Consider the following 21816-nt stretch of genomic DNA (forward strand, 5'->3'; position numbering starts at 1 on the left):
CACTGCACTCCAGCCCGGGCAACAGAGCAAGACTCTGTCTCAAAAAAAAAAAAAAAAAGAAAGAAAACTGCTAATAAAAACTTGCTGGAGAGCATCACGGATCCTGCCTGCTGACATGTGATTGTCTCCCCGGGACACCCAGCTTTAAATTTCTCTCTTTTGTGCTCTTTCCCTTTATTTCTCAAACCAGCCGAGACACCTAGGAAATAGAGAAGAACCCAGGTAACTATCTAACTATCGGGAGCGGGTTCTCCCAATACAATAATGATTCTCAGCCTTCTTTTTCTTGTTCTAGTTTTTGGCAGAATAGTGGGATAGAGTGGGGATAAAAAGGGAAATGCAATCTCTTATGTTGAGAACCGCCTTAGTTCCCAAGACAGGCAGCAGGGCAGGCAGGGTGGGAGCACCAGTCATTCCTAAGAAGCACAAAGGACAGTGGTGAACACTCAGTGACGAATAATCATCAAGTTTTTCCCTCTTGCTTCTGTTACAGGAAAGAGGGATTTCATGGGAAGAAATCAGAAGCAGCTACAGAGAAACCAAAATTAGGGTATCCTCCCATTGCTCCATTTTACTGCATGAAAGAAGATGTCCTTGCTTATGTGTTTGACAATGTATGGAGCAAGGTTGTGAGCTGTATGGAGGAGTTGACACGTAGTCACTGGGAAGGATTTGCCTCTGGTAAGGATCTTTGTGAAAACAATGTAAAAATCAATTGTTTATGATTTCTAAACCCTAACCAGTCTATTAGATTATATGCTTCATAGTGCAAAAGGTGGGTATGGGCCAGGCACAGTGGCTCATGCCTATAATCCCAACACTTTGGGAGGCCAAGGGGAATGATCACTTGAGCCCAGGAGTTTGAGACCAGCCTGGGCAACACAGTGAGATCCCATCTCTCTAAAAAAATTAAAAATCAGCCAGGCATGGTGGCATACACCTGTAGTTCCAGCTACACCAGAGGCTGAGGTGGGAGCATCACCTGAGCCCAGGATGTCAAGGCTGCAGTGAGCTATGATTGTACCACTGCACTCCAGCCTGGGCATAAGATGAGAGACTCTGTCCTCTCACATACCACAACATGTCTGACACCAGTGGGTGGCGTTTTTCCCCCGCAACCCAAGCAATTCTGACACCACATTCTCCAGCAGACACCAATGGAGTGTCCTGTAATTCAATTCAGTTCTGACACAATCTACCAGGAGATGCTGTCAGATCCCACAAATTAAGGGCCCAGTCCCACAATACCCCCAACTTCAGATGCCAGTTGCAAGCTCCAAGTTGTGACCTGAATTTCTGACCTACCAGCTATTTAGGGCTCTCTGAACCTAGTCCTTTAGGGTTTTTATGGAGGTTTCATTTTGTAGGCCTGATTAAATTGTTGGCTATCACTGATTAACTTGACATTCAGCCCCTGTCTTCTCCCTAGAGGTCAAGGGTTGGGGCTGAAAAAGTGAAAAAGTTCCAACCTTCTAATCACATGGTTGGTTCCCTGCCAACCACTGTCTCCCTACCCAATCCTCAGACTATCCAGGAGTCCCTAACAACCAGTCATATGATTAGCATACAAAAAAACATCCTTACCACTTTGGGTATTATAAGAGTTTTAGGTCTGGTGCGGTGGCTCACGCCTGTAATCCCAGCACTTTGGGAGGCTGAGACGAGTGGATCATGAGGTCAGGAGATCAAGACCATCCTGACTAACACGGTGAAAACCCATCTCTACTAAAAATACCAAAAAAATTAGCCTGGCATGGTGGCGGGTGCCTGTAGTCCCAGCTACTCGGGAGGCTGAAGCAGGAGAATGGCATGCACCTGGGAGGCGGAGCTTGCGGTGAGCCGAGATTGCGCCACTGCACTCCACCCTGGGTGACAGAGAGAGACTCCATCTCAAAAAAAAAAAAAAAAAAGGCAGAGACCAAATATATGTTTATTATCATCTCATCATATGGTATGATATGACCATATATTTAGTCTCTGCCCCTGATTTCAGATCACAGTAGGTCTGACTTTGTTTGTATTTCCCACAGAAACTAACAGGTATTTAGCAAATATTTGAGAATGAGTAGATAAATAAAAAGGCCTAGTCTATGATGATTAGACAGAGCTTGCAGTTTCTCTTTGAATATAATGATTTACGAAGAAAAATCATGTGTGAGTAGCATGTTTTTTAAACTGCTTTATTAAAGCATAATAGATATATAATAAACTACACTATTTTTTTCTTTTCATTTTATTTTTCATTTTTATGTATTTGAAGGGTCCAAGTGCAGGTTTCTTATGTGCATGTATTTCTTAGTGGTGAAATCTGGGTTTTTAGTGTACCCATCATTCAAATCGTGAATATTGTACTCAACAGGTACTTTTTCAACCCTTGCCTCCCTCCCACCTTCCCACCTTTCAGAGTCTCCAGGGTTTCTTATTCCACTCTGTATGTCCATGTGTACCCATTGTTTAGCTCTCACTTATAAGTGAGAACATGTGGTATTTGACTTTGTTTCTGAGTTAGTTTGCTAGGATAATGGCCTCCAGTTCCATCTGTGTTGCTGCAAAAGACGTGATCTCATTATTTTGTATGGCCAAGTAGTAGTCCATTTTATTTATCCAGTCCTCTGTTGATAGACACTTAGGCTGATTCCATATCTTTGCTACTGTCAATATTGGAGCAATAAACATATGAGTGTGAATAAATATATATTTTTTGAGACGGAGTTTCACTCGTCACCCAGGCTGGAGTTCTGTGGTGTGATCTTGGCCCACTGCAACCTCTGCCTCCTGGGTTCAAGCGATTCTCCTGCCTCAGCCTCCCAAGTAGCTGGGATTACAGGTGCACACCACCACACCCAACTAATTTTTTGTATTTTTAGTAGAGATGGGGTTTTGCCATGTTGGCCAGGTTGGTCTTGAACTCCTGACCTCAGGTGATCCTCCAGCCTCAGCCTCCCAAAGTGCTGGGATTACAGGCATGAGCCACTGCACCTGGCTGTAAATATTTTTTGACAATTTCTTTCTCTTTGTGTAAATACTCAAGAGTGGGATTGCTGGATCAAATGGTAGTTCTATTTTTAGTTCTTTGCGAAATCTCCATGCTTTTTTCCATGTACAAAAGTACTAATTTACTTTCCCACAAACAATGTATAAGTGTTCCCTTTTCTCCACGTCCTTGCCAACATCTGTCATTTTTCATATGGTTGTTGGATACTTGTATGTCTTCTTTTGAAAATGTCTGTTCACGTCTTGTTTCTCTCTCTCTGTTTCTGTCCCTCCCACCACCCCACCCACCACCACCCCCCCGTCACCCAGGCTGGAGTGCAGTGGCACAATCACAGCTCACTGCAGCCTTGACCTTCTGGGCTCAAGTGATCCTCCTACCTCAGCCTCCTGAGTAGCTGGGACCACAGGTATGCACCACCACGACTGGCTAATCTTTTGTATTTTTTTTGTAGAGATGGGGTTTAACCATGTTGCCCAGGCTGGTCTCAAACTCCTGGGCTCAAGCCATCTGCCCATCTTGGCCTCCCAAAGTGCTGGGATTACAGGCGTGAGCCACCATGCCCAGCCTGTTCATGTTCTTTTTCCCCTTTTAAATAGGGTTACTGTTTTCTTATTGAGTTGAAATCCTTGTAGATTCTGGATATTAGTCATTTGTCAGATGCATAGTTTGCAAATATTTTTTGCCATTCTGTAGGTTGTCTGCTTATTTTGTTATTTCTTCTGCTATTGCAGAAGCTTTTTAGTTTAATTGAATCCCATTTGTCTATTTTTGTTTTTGTTGCTTTTGCTTTTAAAGACTTGGTCTTAAACTCTTTGCCTGGACAATGTCCAGAAGACTTTTTCCTAGGTTTATTGTTATAGTTTCAGGTCTTGGGTTTAAGTCTTTAATCCATCTTGAGTTAATTTTTGTATATGGTGAGAGGTATGGGTCCAGTTTCATTTTTCTGCATATGGCTAACCAGTTTTCCCAGCACCACTTATTTAATAGAGTCCTTTCCCCAGTGTAGATTTTTGTTGACTTTGTCAAAGATCAGTTGATTGTAGGTATATGGCTTTATTTCTTGGTTTTCTATTCTGTTCCATTGGTCTGTGTGTCTAATTTTATACCAGTACCATGCTGTTTTGATTACTATACTCTTATATAATTTGAAGTCAGGTAATGTGATTCCTCCAGCTTTGCTCTTTTTACTTGTGATTATTTTAGCTATTTGGGCTCTTTTTTGGTTCCATATGAATTTTAGCATTTTTTTTTCTAATTCTGTGAAAAATGGCATTGGTAATTTGATAGGGATTGTGTGGAATCTGTAGACTGCTTGATCTGTACGGTCATTTTAACAATATGGATTCTTTCAATGAGCATGGGATGTTTTTCCATTTGTTTGTATCATCTGTGAGTTCTTTAGTCAGTGTTTTGTAGTTCTCCTTATAGAGATCTTTCACCTCCATGCTTAGATATAATCCTGGATAGTTTACTTTCTTATAGGTATTGTAAATTGAGTTGCCTTCCTGATTTGGTCCTTGGCTAGATCATTATTGGTGTATTGAAACCCTACTGACTTTTGGATCTTAATTTTGTATCCTGAACCTACTAAATTTATTTATCAAATGTAAGTTTTTTGGTAGAGTCTTTCAGGTTTTCCAGATATAAGATCATACCATCAGCAAACAGGGCAATTTGACTTCCTCTTTTCCAGTTTGGATGCCTTTTGTTATTTTCTCTTGCCTGATTGCTCTGACAAGGACTTGTTGAATAAGAGTGGTGTAAGTGGGCATCCTTGTCTTGCTCTAGCTTTAGGGAATGCTTTCAGTTTTTCCCCATTAAGTATAATGCTAGCTATGGGTTTGTTGTATATGGCCTTTATTATGTTGAGGTATGTTTCTTCTATGCCTAGTATGTTGAGGACCTTTATCATGAAGTAATGTTGAATTTTATCCAGTGCCTTTTGTGCATCTATTGAGATGATCATTTGTTTTTTGTCCTTAATTCTGTTTATATGATGTATCACATTTATTGATTTGCATATGTTGAATCATCCTTTCAACTCTGGGATAAATCCCACTTGATCATGTTGTAGTGTCTTTTTGATGTGCTGTTGGATACAGTTTGCTAGTATTTTGTTGAGGATTCTTGTCTGTATGTTCATCAGGGATATTGGTCTTTTCTTTTTTCATTGTGTCCTTGTCTGATTTTGGTATCAGAGCTGTACTGGCCTCATAGAGGCCATGAGCAAGATGATGTGAGGAGTACAGTCCACTCAAGTCTTGGTCTCACAGCAGCCTACACCAGGGAATTAGGTATTGTCCTAGGTATGCATAGGAGAACGTGGCTTCCTTGTCCCTCCTCTACCAGGTGGCAGCTACAGCAACATGAACTCAAACTTGGCTCAAGGATAAGGTGCAGCCCAGTATTAAATTCTCAAAATGTACCTTGGGCCTGCCACCAGGGAGGGTAGAGCCCCTCAAACTACATATTTAAAGTGTGTTATTAGTTCTGACCTATGTATACACCCATAAAACCGTCACCACAATCAATATAGTGAAGATATCCATCACCCCCAAAAGTTTATGCCTTTCATAATCCCTTCCTCCTGCCTTTGCCTATCTCTGCATCTCCAAAGTGATTATCACAAAAAGAGTGATCTGCTTTCTGCCACTGTAGATTAGTTTGCATTTTGTAGAGTTTCATGTGAGTGGAATCACATGTACTCTTTGTCTGGCTTCTTTCACTCAGGATAATGATTTTGAGATTCATCACTGTCATTATGAGTATCAGCAGTTTATTCCTTTTTATTGCTGAGTAGTATTCCATTGTATCACAATTTGTTTATCTGTTGATGGCCAGTTGGATTATTTTTAGCTTTGGGCCATTACATGTAAAGGTGTTATAAGCACTATTGTACAAGAAATTGGGGGCATACGCATTTTTTTTATTGGGTAAATTCTTCATAGTAGAATGGCTGGCTTATAGTTAGATATACATTTCACTTGTTAAGAATTGTTTATGTAGGTTTTCTGTGCTGCTCAACAAACTGTCACAAACAGTGGCTTCAAACAACATACCTCACATATTTGTGAGTCTGAAGTCCAGAAACAGGTTAGCTAGTTCTCTGTTTAGGGTTTCACCTGGCTGCGATCAAGGTGTTGGCCAGGGCTGGGCTCTCATGTGGAGACTCAACCACAGAAGAAGCCACTTACACTGTTGTGCATTCTTAGAAGCGTACAGTTCCTTATAGCTGTAGTATTTATGTCAGCTTTATTCTTCAAAGCCAGGAAGAAAGACTGAGAGCTAGTGGACTAACAAGACAAAAGCCTATATAATATAATGTGATCATGGGAATGACATCCCATTACCTTTAACATTATCTATTGGTCTGAAGCAAGTCACAAGTCTTGCCCACACTCAGAGTGAGGAGATTACACGTAGGCATGAACACCAAGAGGTAGGAATCATGCATGGGCCACCTTAGAGTCTGTCTACTACATGCCTCAATGATTCATGTTCTTCCACATGCTAAATACATTCACCTCACTCCCAAGGTTTTCAAGAGTCCCATCCCATTGTAGCATCAGCTCAGAGGTCCGGAATCTTATCATCTAAATCAGGTCCTGGTGTGGATGATGTTCCTAGATGTAATCCATTCAGTACAGGTTCTATACACAATTTTTCTCCATTTGTAGATCTGTGAAACTAAAGAGACAAGTTGTCTGACCCCAACACACCCAGCATACAAGAGTGGGACAGGCAGAGGATAACAGTTATAGACAGTACAGTTAAAAGGAGCAGGGAATGGAAGGTTAAAAAAAGGGTTCACAGCAATTCTGAAATCCAGCTGGGTAAATATTGGGAGTTCCATGACTAAGTTTCAAGGGACTAATCCTCCACAGTTCTTTGCTCCATTCTCAGGGTGCCTGGTTTCACCCTCTGAATCACCTTTCCTTTTTTCATGAATGGTAACATGTGTTTATAGCTAAGTGGTTTTATCAGTCTGCTTCTTGCCAGTAGAATTTTGGGGGTCTGACAACTTTATTCCATTTTGTAGTGACTCTGTCCCTTTAGTCCAAATTGGCAGTTTTTCTGCTGAAATAATTTTCTCAAAAAATTTCTGGCTCTTCATGGTATCAGTGGGGTTTACCAAATTAGACAAGAGCCACATCTGTATCTTTTCAGATCATTTCTTCCCTATCTTAGGGTCCTGCCTGAACAGCTGGCTGAGAGACAAAGCCCTTATCTGTGGTTTAAGAGGATCTTCGAGATCAACCCTTAATCTCTTGAAGGGACCCTTTGTGTGGGCGAATACTCTAACCTTTTGATCTTTCTGAGATATTGTAAAAGGTTGTCTACTTGCACCTTTTTTTCTCTAGATCACTCTGTCCAGTATTAGCATATTTCACCCTCTAGAGAGACCGAGAATTTTCAGAATCATCAAGTCCTGGTTACTTTTTGTTGATCAGCTTTCCCCTCCATTTTTCTCTCTCATCTTACATTTTATTATAAGCAGCAAGAAAAAACTTAGGCCTCACCTTCAACACATGGATTGGATCATCACTTAGAAGTTATGCTTTCTACAAGACCACAGGAGACCATTTCACTAAGCTTTTTGCCACTAAATAACAAGTGTCTCCCTCCAGTGACCAATAACATGTTCCAGGTCTAGACTTCTGTTCTCAGTCTGTTCAGAGCAATTTATGCATTTTTTTATCATGCTTCTCAAAATTCTATCAACCTCTATCAATGAATAGTCAAAAAGGAAATTAAGAAATGAATTCATTTACAATAGTATCAAGAAGAATAAAAGAAATAAATGTAACCAAGGGAGTACAAGACTTCCACACTGAAAATTATGTAATATTATAGAAAGAAATTAGAGGAAGGGCCGGGCGCGGTGGCTCAAGCCTGTAATCCCAGCACTTTGGGAGGCCCAGACAGGCGGATCACGAGATCAGGAGATCGAGACCATCCTGGTTAACACGGTGAAACTCCGTCTCTACTAAAAAATACAAAAAACTAGCCGGGCGAGGTGGCGGGCGCCTGTAGTCCCAGCTATTCGGGAGGCGGAGGCAGGAGAATGGCGTGAACCCAGGAGGTGGAGCTTGCAGTGAGCCGAGATCCGGCCACTGCACTCCAGCCCGGGCGACAGAGTGAGACTCGGTCTCAAAAAAAAAAAAAAAAAAAAAAAGAAAGAAAGAAATTAGAGGAGACCTAAAGAAATGGAAAGACATCCCATGTTTTTGGAGTGGAAGTCTTAATATTGTTAAGATGTTATTACTCCCCAAATAGGTCTACAGTTTCAGTACAATCCCTATCAAAATTCCAGCTGCCTTTTTTGTAGAAATGGGCAAGCTGATCCTGAAGTTCATATGGAAATGCAAGAGACCTTGAATAGTCAAAACTGTATTTATAAAGAATACAGGATCTACACTTCCTGATTTAAAAAGTCACTACAAAACTGCCGTAATCAAAACTGATTGTGTGAAACTGGCATAAGGACAGACAAATAGATCAATGGAATAGAATCAAAAGTTCAGAAATACGCCCACATATATGTGGCCAATTAGTTTTCAAGGGTGCCAAGATCATTCAACGGGTGAAGAATAGTCTTTTCAACAGATGATGCTGGAAGAACTGTATATTCACATGGAAAAGAATGAAGTTGAATCCTGACTTCATACCATGTACAAAAATCAACTCACAATGGATCAAGAACCTAAATTTAAGAGCCAAAATCATAAAACTCTCAGAACAAAGGAGTAACTCTTCATGACCTTGAATTTGACATGACATTGTTAGATATGACACCAAAAGCATGAGCAGCAAAAGAAAAAATGATAATTTGGACTTCATCAAAATGTAAAACTTTGTGCTATAAAAGACATTATCAACAAAGCAAAAGAGAACCTGTAAAATGAGAGAAAATATTTAGAAATCATATAACTGATAAGGATCTAGTTATATAAAGAACTGCAACTCAATAATAAAAGCAATTTTATTTTAAAATGGGCAAATAATTTGGATAGATATTTCTCTGAAGAAGATACACCAATGGTCAATAAGCACATGAAAGATGTTGTCTTTGTTCCCTAATGACATCATTAGTCACTAAGGAAGTGCAAATAAAAACCACAGTGAGATACCACCTCATGCCCACTAGGATGGCTATGTGTATATATGTTTTTAATTACATTTTATTTTGTTTATTTATTTTTTTTTTTTGAGACGGAGTCTCACTCTGTCGCCCAGGCTGGAGTGCAGTGGCCGGATCTCAGCTCACTGCAAGCTCTGCCTCCCAGGTTTATGTCATTCTCCTGCCTCAGCCTCCCAAGTAGCTGGGACTACAGGCACCCGCCACCTCGCCCAGCTAGTTTTTTGTATTTTTTAGTAGAGACGGGGTTTCACCATGTTAGCCAGGATGGTCTCTATCTCCTGACCTCGTGATCCGCCCATCTCAGGCTCCCAAAGTGCTGGGATTACAGGTTTGAGCCACCGTGCCTGGCCACCATTTTATTTCTTAAAAGAAAAATAACAAGTGTTAGTAAACATATGGAGAAATTGGAACCTTCATACATTGCAATGGGAATATAAAATGCTGCAGCTATTGTGGAAACAATTTGGCAGCTCCTCAGAATGTTAAACATAAAATTGTCAAAAGACCAAGAAAATTCCACTCCTAGGTATATAAAAAAGATAATTGAAGACATATGTCCATACAAAAACTTGAACATGAATGCTTATAGCAGCATTATTCATAATAGCCAAAAAGTGGAAACAACCCAAATGTCCATCAGCTGATGAATGAACAAAATTTGGTTTATCCATGTGTCATTGGATGAATTGTTTCCCCCTTGAAATTCATATGTGGAAACCCTAACCCCCAAAGTGACTGTATTTGGAGACAGGGCTTTTAGGGAGGTAATTCAGGTTCTGAGGTCATAAGAGTGGGCTCCTAATCCAATAGGGCTGGTGTCCTTATTAGAAGAGGAAGGGACACCAGAGATCTCTTTCTACACACACGTGGAGAAAAGGCCATGTGAGGACAGAGAAAGAAGGTGGCCACCTGAAGGCCAGGACAGCACCTTGATCTCGGACTTCTGGCCTCCAGAACTGTGAGAAAATAAATGTCCATTGTGTAATCCATCCAATCAGTGCTATTTTGTTATGGCAGCCCTAGCAGACTAGTACACCATACAATGGAATATTATTTAGCCATAAAAAGGAATTAAGTACTGATACATGTTACAACATGGATGAACCTTCAAAATATGCTAAATGAAGGAAGCCAATCACAAAGCATGATGTATATGGTATGATTCCATTCATATGAAATGTTCAGAATAGGCAGAGCCATAGAGACAGAGTTTAGTGGTTGCTGGGGGATGGATGAAGAGGGAAATTGAGAGGTACCGTGTTTCTTTTTGGAGTGATAGAAATTTTTTGAAATTACATAGTGGTAGTGATTGCACAACATTGTGACTATATTAAAAACCACTGAACTGTATACTTTAAAATGGTTAAAATGATGAATTTTGTTATATGAATCTTAAAAAAATTTTTTTAAATTCTTTCAGCCTGAAAAATGTCCATTAACGTTTCTTGTATGTGGGTCTGCTAGTGATGAACTGTTTCTTTTGTAGATGTGAAAATTCCTTTATTTTGCTTTCATTTTTGCAGTGATTGCAATGACATTTTATGAACTCTATGTGAATAGTTTGCCTTCTAGTACTTTTAAAATGCTGTCCATTTCTTCTTGCTTGCATTGTTTCTGAAAAGAAATTTGTTGTCATCCTTATCTTTGTTCCTGTGTGCATGTAATTTTTTTTTTTTTTTTTTTTTTCTGGCTGCTGTTTAGATTTTCTCTTTATCACTGATTTTGAACAATTTGATTATGATGTGCTTTAATGTAGTTTTCCTCATGTTTCTTCTGCCTGGAGTCTGTTGAACTTCATAGATCTATAGGTTTGTTTTCATTGTTTGGAAAGCTTTCGGCCATTATTTCTTCAGATTTTTTTTTTTCTGTCCCTCATCATCCGTCAGCACTTCGGTCACTCATAAATTAGTCCATTTGATCATTGATCCCTCAGGTAACTCATGCTTTAAAAAATTTTTTTTGTATTCTTTTTTTTTCTGTGTGTATTTCATTCTGGGCAATTTCTATTGTTATGCCATCAAGTTCATTAATCTTCTACAATGTTGAATCTGCTCATTCAGTGTATTTCATGTGAGATATTGTCATTCTCATCTCAAAGTATGATTTGAGAGAGACATATATATTTTCCATGTCTCTATTTGATGTCTTGAAAATGTGGAATAACTTGAATATCTGTATTAATTCTAGGTTGGTTTCAGTTGATACTCTCTTCATTATGGCTTGTATTTTCCTGCCTGGTGATCTTTGATTAGATTTCAGACATTGTGGCCGGGCGCGGTGGCTCAAGCCTGTAATCCCAGCACTTTGGGAGGCCGAGACGGGTGGATCACGAGGTCAGGAGATCGAGACCATCCTGGTCTACACGGTGAAACCCCGTCTCTACTAAAAATACAAAAAACTAGCCGGGCGAGATGGCGGGTGCCTGTAGTCCCAGCTACTGGGGAGGCTGAGGCAGGAGAATGGCGTGAACCCGGGAGGCGGAGCTTGTAGTGAGCTGAGATCGGGCCACTGCACTCCAGCCTGGGCGACAGAGTGAGACTCCGTCTCAAAAAAAAAAAAAAGATTTCAGACATTGTGAATTTTACCTTACTAAGGGAGAAATTTCTTTTTATTGCTGCTTATTTTCTTGAGCTTTGTTCTGAAATGCAATTCAGTTACTTGCAAACAGTTTGATCCATTCTGGTCTTTCTTTTATGACTTGTTAGGTCTAGAGCTAATTATTACCCACCTACTCAGGCAAGATCTTATTCTGCCCAGTGCTCCATGAATTGAGTTTTTCTGGTCTGGTGGGTGGGAACAGGCAGTATTCCTTGTTCCATGTGAATAGCAGGTACTGTTCCCGTCTTTCAGTTTTTTTTTTTTTTTTTTTTTTCCTAGCCTCAGGTGGCTTCTTCTCGTACGTGCACTGATCAGTACCTTTTGAATGCTCAAACAATGCCCCACCCTCTGCAGATATCATGGGTTCTCTTCCTGTGTATTTCTCTTCTCTAAGATACTCTGTTCTATGAATCGGAGCTGTCTTGGTCTCTGGACTCTCGACTCAGGGGAGTCCACCAGGCTTGTGCCTCAGTTCCCACTCTTTATGCCATATCTTGGGAACTTTTTCAAGGCAATTGCAGGTCCAGTCTCATTTGTTTATCATCTCAGGGTTTACTAACTTTCATTATCTGATGTACAGTGTCTTGAAAGCCATTGTTTCATTGTTTGATTGGTTGTTTTAAGCAGGAGAGTAAACCCAGTTCATGTTACTCCATCTTGGCTGGAAGCAGAAGTCCAACATTTTTAAACTTTTTATTTAATCACAGCTTGCCAGGAGTAAAAGGGAAAAAAAAGTTTTTATTGAAGTGTAATATACACATAGAAAATTATAAAGTAAGTTTACATCGAGTAAGCTTGAGGATTTTTTTGTCTCTACAAAAAATAAAAATAATTAGCCAGGGTGTGGTGGTGCATGCCTGTAGTCCTAGCTACTCAGGGGACTAAGGCAGGAGGATCCCTTAATCCCAGGAGTTTGAGGCTGCAGTGAGCTATGACTATGCCAATATACTCCAGCCTGGATGACAGAGCAAGACCCTGTCTCTAAAAAGAAAAACAGTATACTTGTATGACCAGCACCTAGATCAAGAACAGAATGTTGCCAGTACTCCAGAAGCCCTTCTCACGCTTTCTCTCAGTCAGCTGCTTAATCCCGCCCCCACAAGAGTAACCTCATCCTGACTTCCGACAACACAGATTAATTTTGCCTGTGTTAAAATTTTGTAAGAATGGCTTCATACAGTATATAACCTTGTGCATCTGGTTTCTTTTATTCAATATTATGTTTGTTAGATTCAGTTACATTTTGTTCGCAGCAAGTTTATTCCCATTGCTTATAGTGTTCCATTGTATGACTGTATCACACCCTACTGTTGATGGATATGTGGGTGGTTTGTCTAGAATACTATTAGGAATATTTTTGTATATGTCTTTTGATGAACTTAAGTACTAGATACATATGGGTAGAATTGCTAGGTCAGAGGATATTTTATTCTAACTTCAGTGGATACAGGCAAAAAATTTTTCAAAGTGGTTATACCTACTTACAGCCTCTCCAGTATTGTGTGAGTTCCAGTTGCTCCACATTTGCCACCCTTGATGTATGGTCTTTATGGGTTTATTTTTAAGCCACTATGTTGTATGTGTGTTAGGTTTTGTTTTTGTTTTCTAAATCTTGTATTAGAGAACAGGACTAGCACTCTCTTTAAAATGAACCAGTTTATATTATATGAGGTTAATTTTTTTGAGACACGGGACAGGTGGTAATTAAAAGTCCAGAGTAGGCCGGGCGCGGTGGCTCACGCCTGTAATCCCAGCACTTTGGGAGGCCGAGACAGGCAGATCACGAGGTCAGGAGATTGAGACCATCCTGGCTGACACGGTGAAACCCCGTGTCTACTAAAAAATACAAAAAACTACCTGGGCGAGGTGGCGGGCGCCTGTAGTCCCAGCTACTCGGGAGGCTGAGGCAGGAGAATGGCATGAACCCGAGAGGCGGAGCTTGCAGTGAACTGAGATCCGGCCACTGCACTCCAGCCCGGGCGACAGAGCGAGACTCCGCCTCAAAAAAAAAAAAAAGTCCAGAGTCATACCCAGACTCCCATAATAATAAACCCTGGTAATAAACAAAGGAACTCCTGGTTTCAGTATATCAACCACTGTGTACCAGATAAAATCTTATTTCACCTTTCACAATTTACCAGTGTAGGGCTGTGAATTAATAATTCTTTTATTTTTCTGTGCATTCATACATTAAGATTATTTTATTGTATTATAACTGTAATTTTGAGACTAAAGTCTAAAAACAAGACATTATGAAATGGAGCTGGAGGATCTCTAATTGGCCTTTAGTAGGTTGACTGAAATACCTTAAAACAGGGGTCAGGAAACTACTGTCTATACAGAGGCCGGTGTAGAGTCTTTGACTATACAAGACTATGGTTAGTCTTTGACAACCATACAGTTTCTGTTGCAACTACTCAACTCTGCCCTTGTAGCATGAAAGCAGCCATAAATAAGATGTAAATGAGTGGGCTTGGCTGTGTACAGTAGTATATACTCAGTACATATGTTCGCCAAAAGATATGTGCAAGAATGTTCATAAATAATATCACTATATGCTAGAAAACATACATCAGAAACTACCCACATGTCCATCAACAGTAGAATGTGATATATTCATACAATGGAATATTATACCACCATGAGAATAAACAAATGATTATTACTTTTTTTTTATTCTTTTTTTTTTTTTTTTTGAGACAGAGTCTCGCTCTGTTGCCCAGGTTGGAGTGCAGTGGTGTGATCTTGGCTCACTGCAACCTCTGCCTCCTGGGTTCAAGTGGTTCTCCTGCCTCAGCCTCCCGTGTAGCTCTGATTACAGAAGCCCGCCACCACACCCAGCTAATTTTTGTATTTTTAGTAGAGGCGGGGTTTCACCATGTTGGCCAGGCTGATCTCAAACTCCTGACCTCAGGTGATCCGCCCACCTCGGCCTCCCAAAGTGCTGGGATTACAGGTGTGAGCCACCGCGCCCTGCCACAACGTTATTTTCAAAAATAGGCATTAGTATGGGGTTTCTTTTTGGGGTGATAAAAAGTTATTTAACTAGAGGTAAGGGTTGCACAACATCATGAATGTAACTAATGCTGCTGAATTGTATACAGTCATGTGTGGCATAATGACATTTTGGTCAACGTTGGACCACATATATGATAGTCTCGTAAGATTATAATGGAGCTGAAAAACTCCTATCACCTAATGACACTGTAGTTGTCATAAAGTCAAAGCACAACTCATTACTGATGTGTTTGTGGTGATGCGAATATAAACCTACTGCACTGCCAATCATATAAAAATACAGTGTAAACAATTATGTACAGTACATATACATCATAATAAATGATTATATTACTGGTTTATGTATATACTATATTTTTATCATTATTTTAGAGTGTTCTACCATGTTTTTTAAAGTTAACTGTAAAATAGCCTCAGGTAGGTCCTTCAGGAGGTATTCCAGAAGAAGGCATTGTTATCACAGGAGATGACAGCTCCATGTGTGTTACACATCCTTTGAAGACCTTCCGGTGGGACAGGATCGGTAGGTGAAAGACAGTGATATTGATGATCCTGACCCTATCTAGGCCTAGGCTAATGTGTGTGTTTGTGTCTTAAATTTTAACAAAAAGATTAAACAGTAAAAATTAATTAAAAAATAGGCAAACCTCATAGAATAAGGAAATAAAGAAAAGTCTTTTTGTACAGTTGTACAGTGTTTGTGTCTTAAGCTGTTATTTCAAAAGGATCAAGAAGTTAAAAAAAATTTATAAAGTCAAAAAGTACAACTAAAGGTAATTTATTGAAGAAAAAGAAATTTTAAAAGTTGTCGTGTAACCAAAGTGCACAGTGTTTATAGACCGTACAGTAATGACCTAGGCCTTCACATTCACTCACACTCAGTGACTCGCTCAGAGCAACTTTCATTCCGGTAAGCTCTGTTTATGGTAAGTAACCTATACCAGTGTACCATTTTTGTCTTTTGTACCATAATTTTATTGTACCATTTCTATGTTCAGGCTTGTTTAAATATACAAATACTTACCATTGTGTTATAGTTGCCTCCAGTAAATCAGTACAGTAACATGCTGTACAGGCCTGTGCCTAGGAGCAGCAGGCTATACCATTTAGCTTAGGTGTGTAATAGGCTGTACCACCTAGGTTTGTGTGAATACACTCAGACATTCACACAACAACAAAATCACCTAATAATGCCATTCTCAGAAGGTATTCCTGTTGTCAAGTAACATGAGTGTAAGTTATGTGTATTTTACCATAATAATTTTTTTTTTTAAGTACTAGGCCCGATTTGACCCATGGGCTATAGTTTGCCAACCCTGCTCTACAACGTGATCCCCATGAGAAGCAGTGTCATATAATGATTAAAAGTACAGACTTTGGGCCGGGTGCGGTGGTTCACGCCTGTAATCCCAGCATTTTGGGAGGCCGAGGTGGGTGGATCACGAGGTCAGGAGATCAAGACCATCCTGGCTAACATGGTGGAACCCCGTCTCTACTAAAAATACAAAAATTAGCTGGGCGTGGCAGTGGGCACCAGTAGTCCAAGCTACTTGGGAGGCCGAGGCAGGAGAATGGCGTGAACATGGGAGGTGGAGCTTGCAGTGAGCGGAGATCACGCCACTACATTCCAGCCTGGGCAACAGAGCAAGACTCCGTCTCAAAAAAAAAAAAAAAAAAGATACCGACTTTGTTGCCAGACAACCTGGGTTTGACCACTGGCTCTGACACTAACTTTATTTAGATTCTTGGCTAGTTGCTTAACTTCTTTGAGCCTCAGTTTATCTATAAAATGAGTATAAATACTAATATCTATTTCATAGGATTGTTTAAGAAATAAACCAGTTATATGAAAGTATATAGAGTAGTTCCTGGAATATTTAAGAGCTCAATAAATGTTAGCTATTGTCATTACTTTTTATTATAATAACTGGAATTATAGAAAGAGAACACTTGCAGTTTTGGCTTTGTTACAGACCAGTTGGTTCATTGTTGTTAGAACAAACTGACAGGTGCTGGTACAAACCTATCTCTATTATTAGAGCAACTTTCCCAACCTGTGTGTGAGGAGAAAAGCCTAACTGCATGCAGGTTTGCAATATATACAATAGGGCTACATGGTCTGTGAACTGTAACCTCAAAGTGTATAAAACTCTGGTGAAATGTAATCATATATTTATAATTTGTTTTTATAATCATTTTAACTTTTAATCAAGACAGTTTTACAGTCTACATTAATGAAGAAAAATATTTTGTATTTTTATTTATCGAAACACGGTTTCACTCTGTTGCCCAGGCTGGAGTGCAGTTGGGCCATCAGAGCTCACTACAGCCTCAACCACCTGGGCTGAAGCTGTCCTCCCACCTCAGCTTCCCAAGTAGCTGGGACCAAGGGCATGTGCCACCATGCCCAGCTAATTTTAATTTTTTTTTGTAGAGATGGGGGTCTCCTTATGTTGCCCAAACTGGCCTCAAGCAGTCTACCTCAGCTTCCCAAAGTGCTGGGATTACAGATGTCAGCCACCATGCCCAGCCTGCTTGGTCATTTTTATGGTGTCTTGTTCTTAGTCGTATTTTCTATTTCTGCTTTTGTTTTACATTCTACATCTGTCAATTTCAATTTCTGAAGTCCTTACTGATCTGATTATGTTGTTTCTGCTTGCTCTTTTTCAAGATGCCTTGTTTCTTCGTGGATGTGATTCTTAACAATGGTTTCTAATCTCATAACTTTACCTGTGGGAATTGAGATCTGGATTATTGAAGGTTTCCCTAGAGCTACACTGTCCAGTAGAGTAGGCACCAGCCACGTTTGGCCGTAAGTTAATCAGCTCCTCACTCCCTAGCCACATTCTAAATGCTCTATAGCTACAGGAGGGTGGTGGCTGCTGCCACACTGGACAGCACAGTTGCAAAACATTTCTGTCAACTCCAAAGGTGTGTGGGACAGCTGTGCCCTAGAGATCTTTTTCTCCTTCCGCCAGGTACCAGTAGGCATCATCAGCCTGGGAAACCACTTTCAACTAGTCTTGGGTGGAGGGGTTTTTTGAACCATGAAGGTGGTATAAAATTGGGCTGCAAAGGTAAGTGAAGCCTTGTTTGAGATTATGAATTCTCAGGAGAGATCTTTTTTCACAATACCGTTGCTGTGGGCCAGAAGATTATCCATGGATAATATATTCTGTTCCTTTGCCCAGATGATGAGAGTGATGTTGCAATTACCAGACCCAATTCAGAAAGTTCACGTGTGCTGAGTGAACCACATCCTTTGGTGTTACCACGAGTGCCACAGTCTAAGGTGCTGTCCATTACCTCAAATCCGGTAAGACTCGGAGGGATCAGTTGGAGACCACAGGGCTACTCTCACCAGAGGAAATTTGCTAAGTTGTTTGCCTTACTTGTATGATTTCTGACTCAATATGTTTTAGTAGAGTTATGTGTTTATCATAATAATCCAGTGACTCTTTGCATTGGTCAGTTTCAGTTTAAAATATTAATAGCAAATTAGAGTTGATAAATACTTCTCAGTCAGCTCTTCTGAGGAAGCATCCATAAGTTGTGCAACCTAGAATCAACCATGTGGTCAGCCTAAGTCTGTTTTGGGAAGAATGGAGGATGCCGTTTTTTTTGTTGTTTTCTTTTTTTTTTTGAGACGGAGTCTTGCTGTGTCGCCCAGGCTAGAGTGCAGTGGCGCGATCTTGGCTCACTGCAAGCCCCGCCTCCCGGGTTCATGCCATTCTCCCGCCTCAGCCTCCGAGTAGCTGGGACTGCAGGCGCCCGCCACCACGCCCGGCTAATTTTTTGTATTTTTAGTAGAGACGGGGTTTCACCGTGTTAGCCAGGATGGTTTCGATCTCCTGACCTCGTGATCCACCCGCCTCGGCCTCCCAAAGTGCTGGGATTACAGGCGTGAGCCACCGCGCCTGGCCGAGGATGCCCTTATGATAAAAATGACTCATCTTAGATTCTCACAGCCTTGACATTGTCCTTTGAATGCCTCCTTCCTTTTGAGTTTTTCCTTCTTTTTTCCATCAACTTGGCCCACCCTTTTTTTTTTTTTTTTTTTCATTTTGAGACAGAGTCTTGCTCTGTCACCCAGCCTGGAGTGCAGTGGCATGATCTCTGCTCACTGCAACCTCCACCTCCCAGGTTCAACCAGTTCTTGTGCCTCAGCCTCCTGAGTACCTGGGATTACAGATGTGCACCACCACACTCGGCTGATTTCTGTATTTTTAGTAGAGACAGAGTTTCATCATGTTGGCCAGACCCGTCTCGATCTCCTGGCCTCATGTGATCCGCCTACCTCAGCCTCCCATAGTGCTGGGATTAAAGACATGAGCCACCGCACCCTGTCCCTGTTTTTTAGAGACAGGAGTCTCACTGTGTTGCCCAGGCTGGTCTCAAATTCCTGGGCTCAAGCCACCTTCCCACCTCAGCCTCCTGATTAGCCACCATACCCAGCCTGTTTTTGTTTTTTTATATTTAAATCTGTTAACTTTTTTGCCTTTTGGATGTTTAGTACTCATAAACCAGGTATAAACATCAAACAAAAACAAAGAGAAAAGCTATTTCAAGTGAGTCTGAACAAGCACAAAGATAGTATTTCTTGCAGGAGGCAGATGAGGTTGGTCTTATCCCTGTGTAATGATTTATGTATCTCAGTTCCTACACAACAGTTTCCTGGTGTTACTTTTGGGGGAAAAAAAAAAAGAGAGAGACAAAGGTGTTGGTATATTGGCCAGATGTTGTGCAGTTGGATTTACAAAACAGGTATTTAAAAAGAAAATTAGGCCAAGGTTGGCGGGTCACTTGAGTCCAGGAGTTCAAGACCAGCCTGGCCAATATGGTGAAACCTCATCTATACTAAAAACACAAAAATTAGCTGGGCATGGTGGCAGGCACCTGTAGTGCCAGCTACTCTGGAGGCTGAGGCAGAAGAATCACTTGAACCTGGGAGGCAGAGGTAGCAGTGGGCCGAGATTACACCACTGCACTCCAACCTGGGTGACAGAGCGAGACTCCGTCTCAAAAAAAAAAAAAAAAAAGAGAAAATTAGGAAGGCTCGTAAGTCATCACACCAGGGATGAACCAGGTAAATTAATGTTCCTTCGGTGGTAGTAAAGCACTTCTGCATGTTGAACTGTTGTGGCTGTGGTTTAGTAACTTAAGCCCTGAATAGTTAGACGTTCTGTTCGCTGATGACCTAAGGAAGGAGAAGAGTTAACTCAAACATTCTGAAGAGAAAGAGGAAGGAAAATACATTCTGTGGCAGTGGAGATTCCCAGAAAAGGCAATGAGCTGATGGCCTGAGAAAACAAGCAGGGCTCTAGGGGGGCAATGCCAGTCCAAGAAACATTACATCCTGCTAAAATTAGAACAGATAAGCTTACCTCCTAGCACAGAGTCTTCAGGATTTAGGTTTTTGTTGAGGGCTGACCTGCTCCACAGGTAGTGAAAGAGAAGGACTAGTTTGCAGAGTGCAGGATTATGTGATGATGAAAGAGATTAAGTTAGAGTTTCCCCTTATTATTTTCTATTATTGTTCCATATTTTGTCTGAGTTTTCTCTTATACTTTAATGTAAACAATAATAATAACAAAGGTCCTCACTCCCCATGAGAGGGCTACTGTTTTCATCCAGATTGATCAGGCTTCCCCTACCTGCTGTCATTTAGGAATGGAGAGGAAAGGAGGGACCCTATCACATGGACAGTTGACTTGGGGCCCCAGCTAAGGGGAAAGCATGGGGAAAAAGTATAAATAACCAAATTGGAAATATTAACTTTTGGCAAAGTTGGAAAACCAAACAGGTGTCTTCTCCAGCCGATCATGAGTACTGTCTTCTTTCAACATGTAGATGAGTCTCTGTCAAGCAAGCAGTCACCAGCCAAATGTGAATGGTCTCTTGGTTCATGGGATGCCTCTACAGCCAAGAAATCTCTCCCTAATGGACAAGCTCCTGTAAGACGTTCAGCATTTTCAGACTATACAGTGTAAAAGGGAAATAGAGGGAAAGCAGAATCAGTTTATCAGTATGCATGTACTGAGTGCCGACCAAGCAGCCACAAAAACTCCTGTGGAGTAAAACATCCAAGAGACATGCAAGGGACATGGTCTCCACCATCAGGGGGCTGATAATGTAACTGGAAAGAGAAGACATACATGGGTAAAAAGACACCTAACCATATGTGGCACTTTTGTAACTGAGTGCCATGTGTGTGCTGTCCAGTATGAGTGCTATGACAGCCCCAAAGCATTCTGGTGGTAAGTGTAGGTTTTGAACTTGTCCTTGAAAGATGGGGCTTCAGATAAGCAAAGGAGAGCAGCAGGGGAATTCTAGGTAGGAGGAATGATATGGGGAAAGGTTTGGAGATAAGAAAATACAAAATACTTCGGAAAGATAGCAGATCATTTTTGAGATAGAAGAATGGAAGATAGGTCAGAACTTTAATGCTTGTGATCAAAGATAATTGACAATCTTCTAAAATTAAAATAGGCCATGGTGTGGTTAGCGGGAAAGAAGTGACTATGGAACGAATAATGAATGTTAGGACCAGATGATGGAGGGTTTTGAGTGCCGTGTTTTTGGGATTCATCCATGTTGTTATGTATGACCTCCTCCCTTGCTGAGTATTCTATTGTAAGAATACACACGATTTATCTACCTGCTCTCCTGTTAATTAACACAGGTCATTTCCAGGTTAGAGGTATTACACACAAAGGTACTCTAAATATTCTTGTATACGTCTTTTTTGTGGTTTTACAGTTTCTCTTGAGTTGATACCTAGAAATGAAAGGGTCATAGGACAGGTGTATGTTTAGTTTCATAGGAAACTGACATATGGTTTCCCAAAGGAGTTGTACCATTTTACACTCCTTCCAGCAATGTATGAGTTTTGGTTTGGGAGCACATATATTTAAATCAAGAATCTGAAAGATCGATTTCACAGCAGTGTAAATGGATGGAGTGGAAGGAACTGAAGGTAAGGGGTCAATGCAGGAGTCCACGCGCGAGCTACTAAGGGTCTGCACTCAAGCGGCCACACAGAGTGAGAAAGGAATGAGCTATT

General features: G+C 40.8%; 1 protein-coding gene across 4 annotated transcripts in view; it reads left to right on the top strand.

Moving 5' to 3' along the window:
* FAM149B1 (family with sequence similarity 149 member B1) overlaps positions 1-21816 on the top strand; it is an 83525-nt gene that overhangs the window by 48511 nt on the left and 13198 nt on the right. For 3 of the 4 annotated variants that reach the window (XM_023204964.1, XM_023204965.1, XM_023204968.1), the window contains 4 exons: positions 494-681; positions 17732-17830; positions 17945-18069; positions 20604-20707. In XM_023204964.1, coding sequence (XP_023060732.1) covers positions 494-681; positions 17732-17830; positions 17945-18069; positions 20604-20707 — 516 coding nt within the window. The remainder of the gene's footprint in view (positions 1-493; positions 682-17731; positions 17831-17944; positions 18070-20603; positions 20708-21816) is intronic. The other variant, XM_023204966.2, reaches the window with a different exon arrangement.

This window comes from Piliocolobus tephrosceles, chromosome 9 (assembly GCF_002776525.5).
Source record: "Piliocolobus tephrosceles isolate RC106 chromosome 9, ASM277652v3, whole genome shotgun sequence".
Taxonomy (NCBI): Eukaryota; Metazoa; Chordata; class Mammalia; order Primates; family Cercopithecidae; genus Piliocolobus; species Piliocolobus tephrosceles.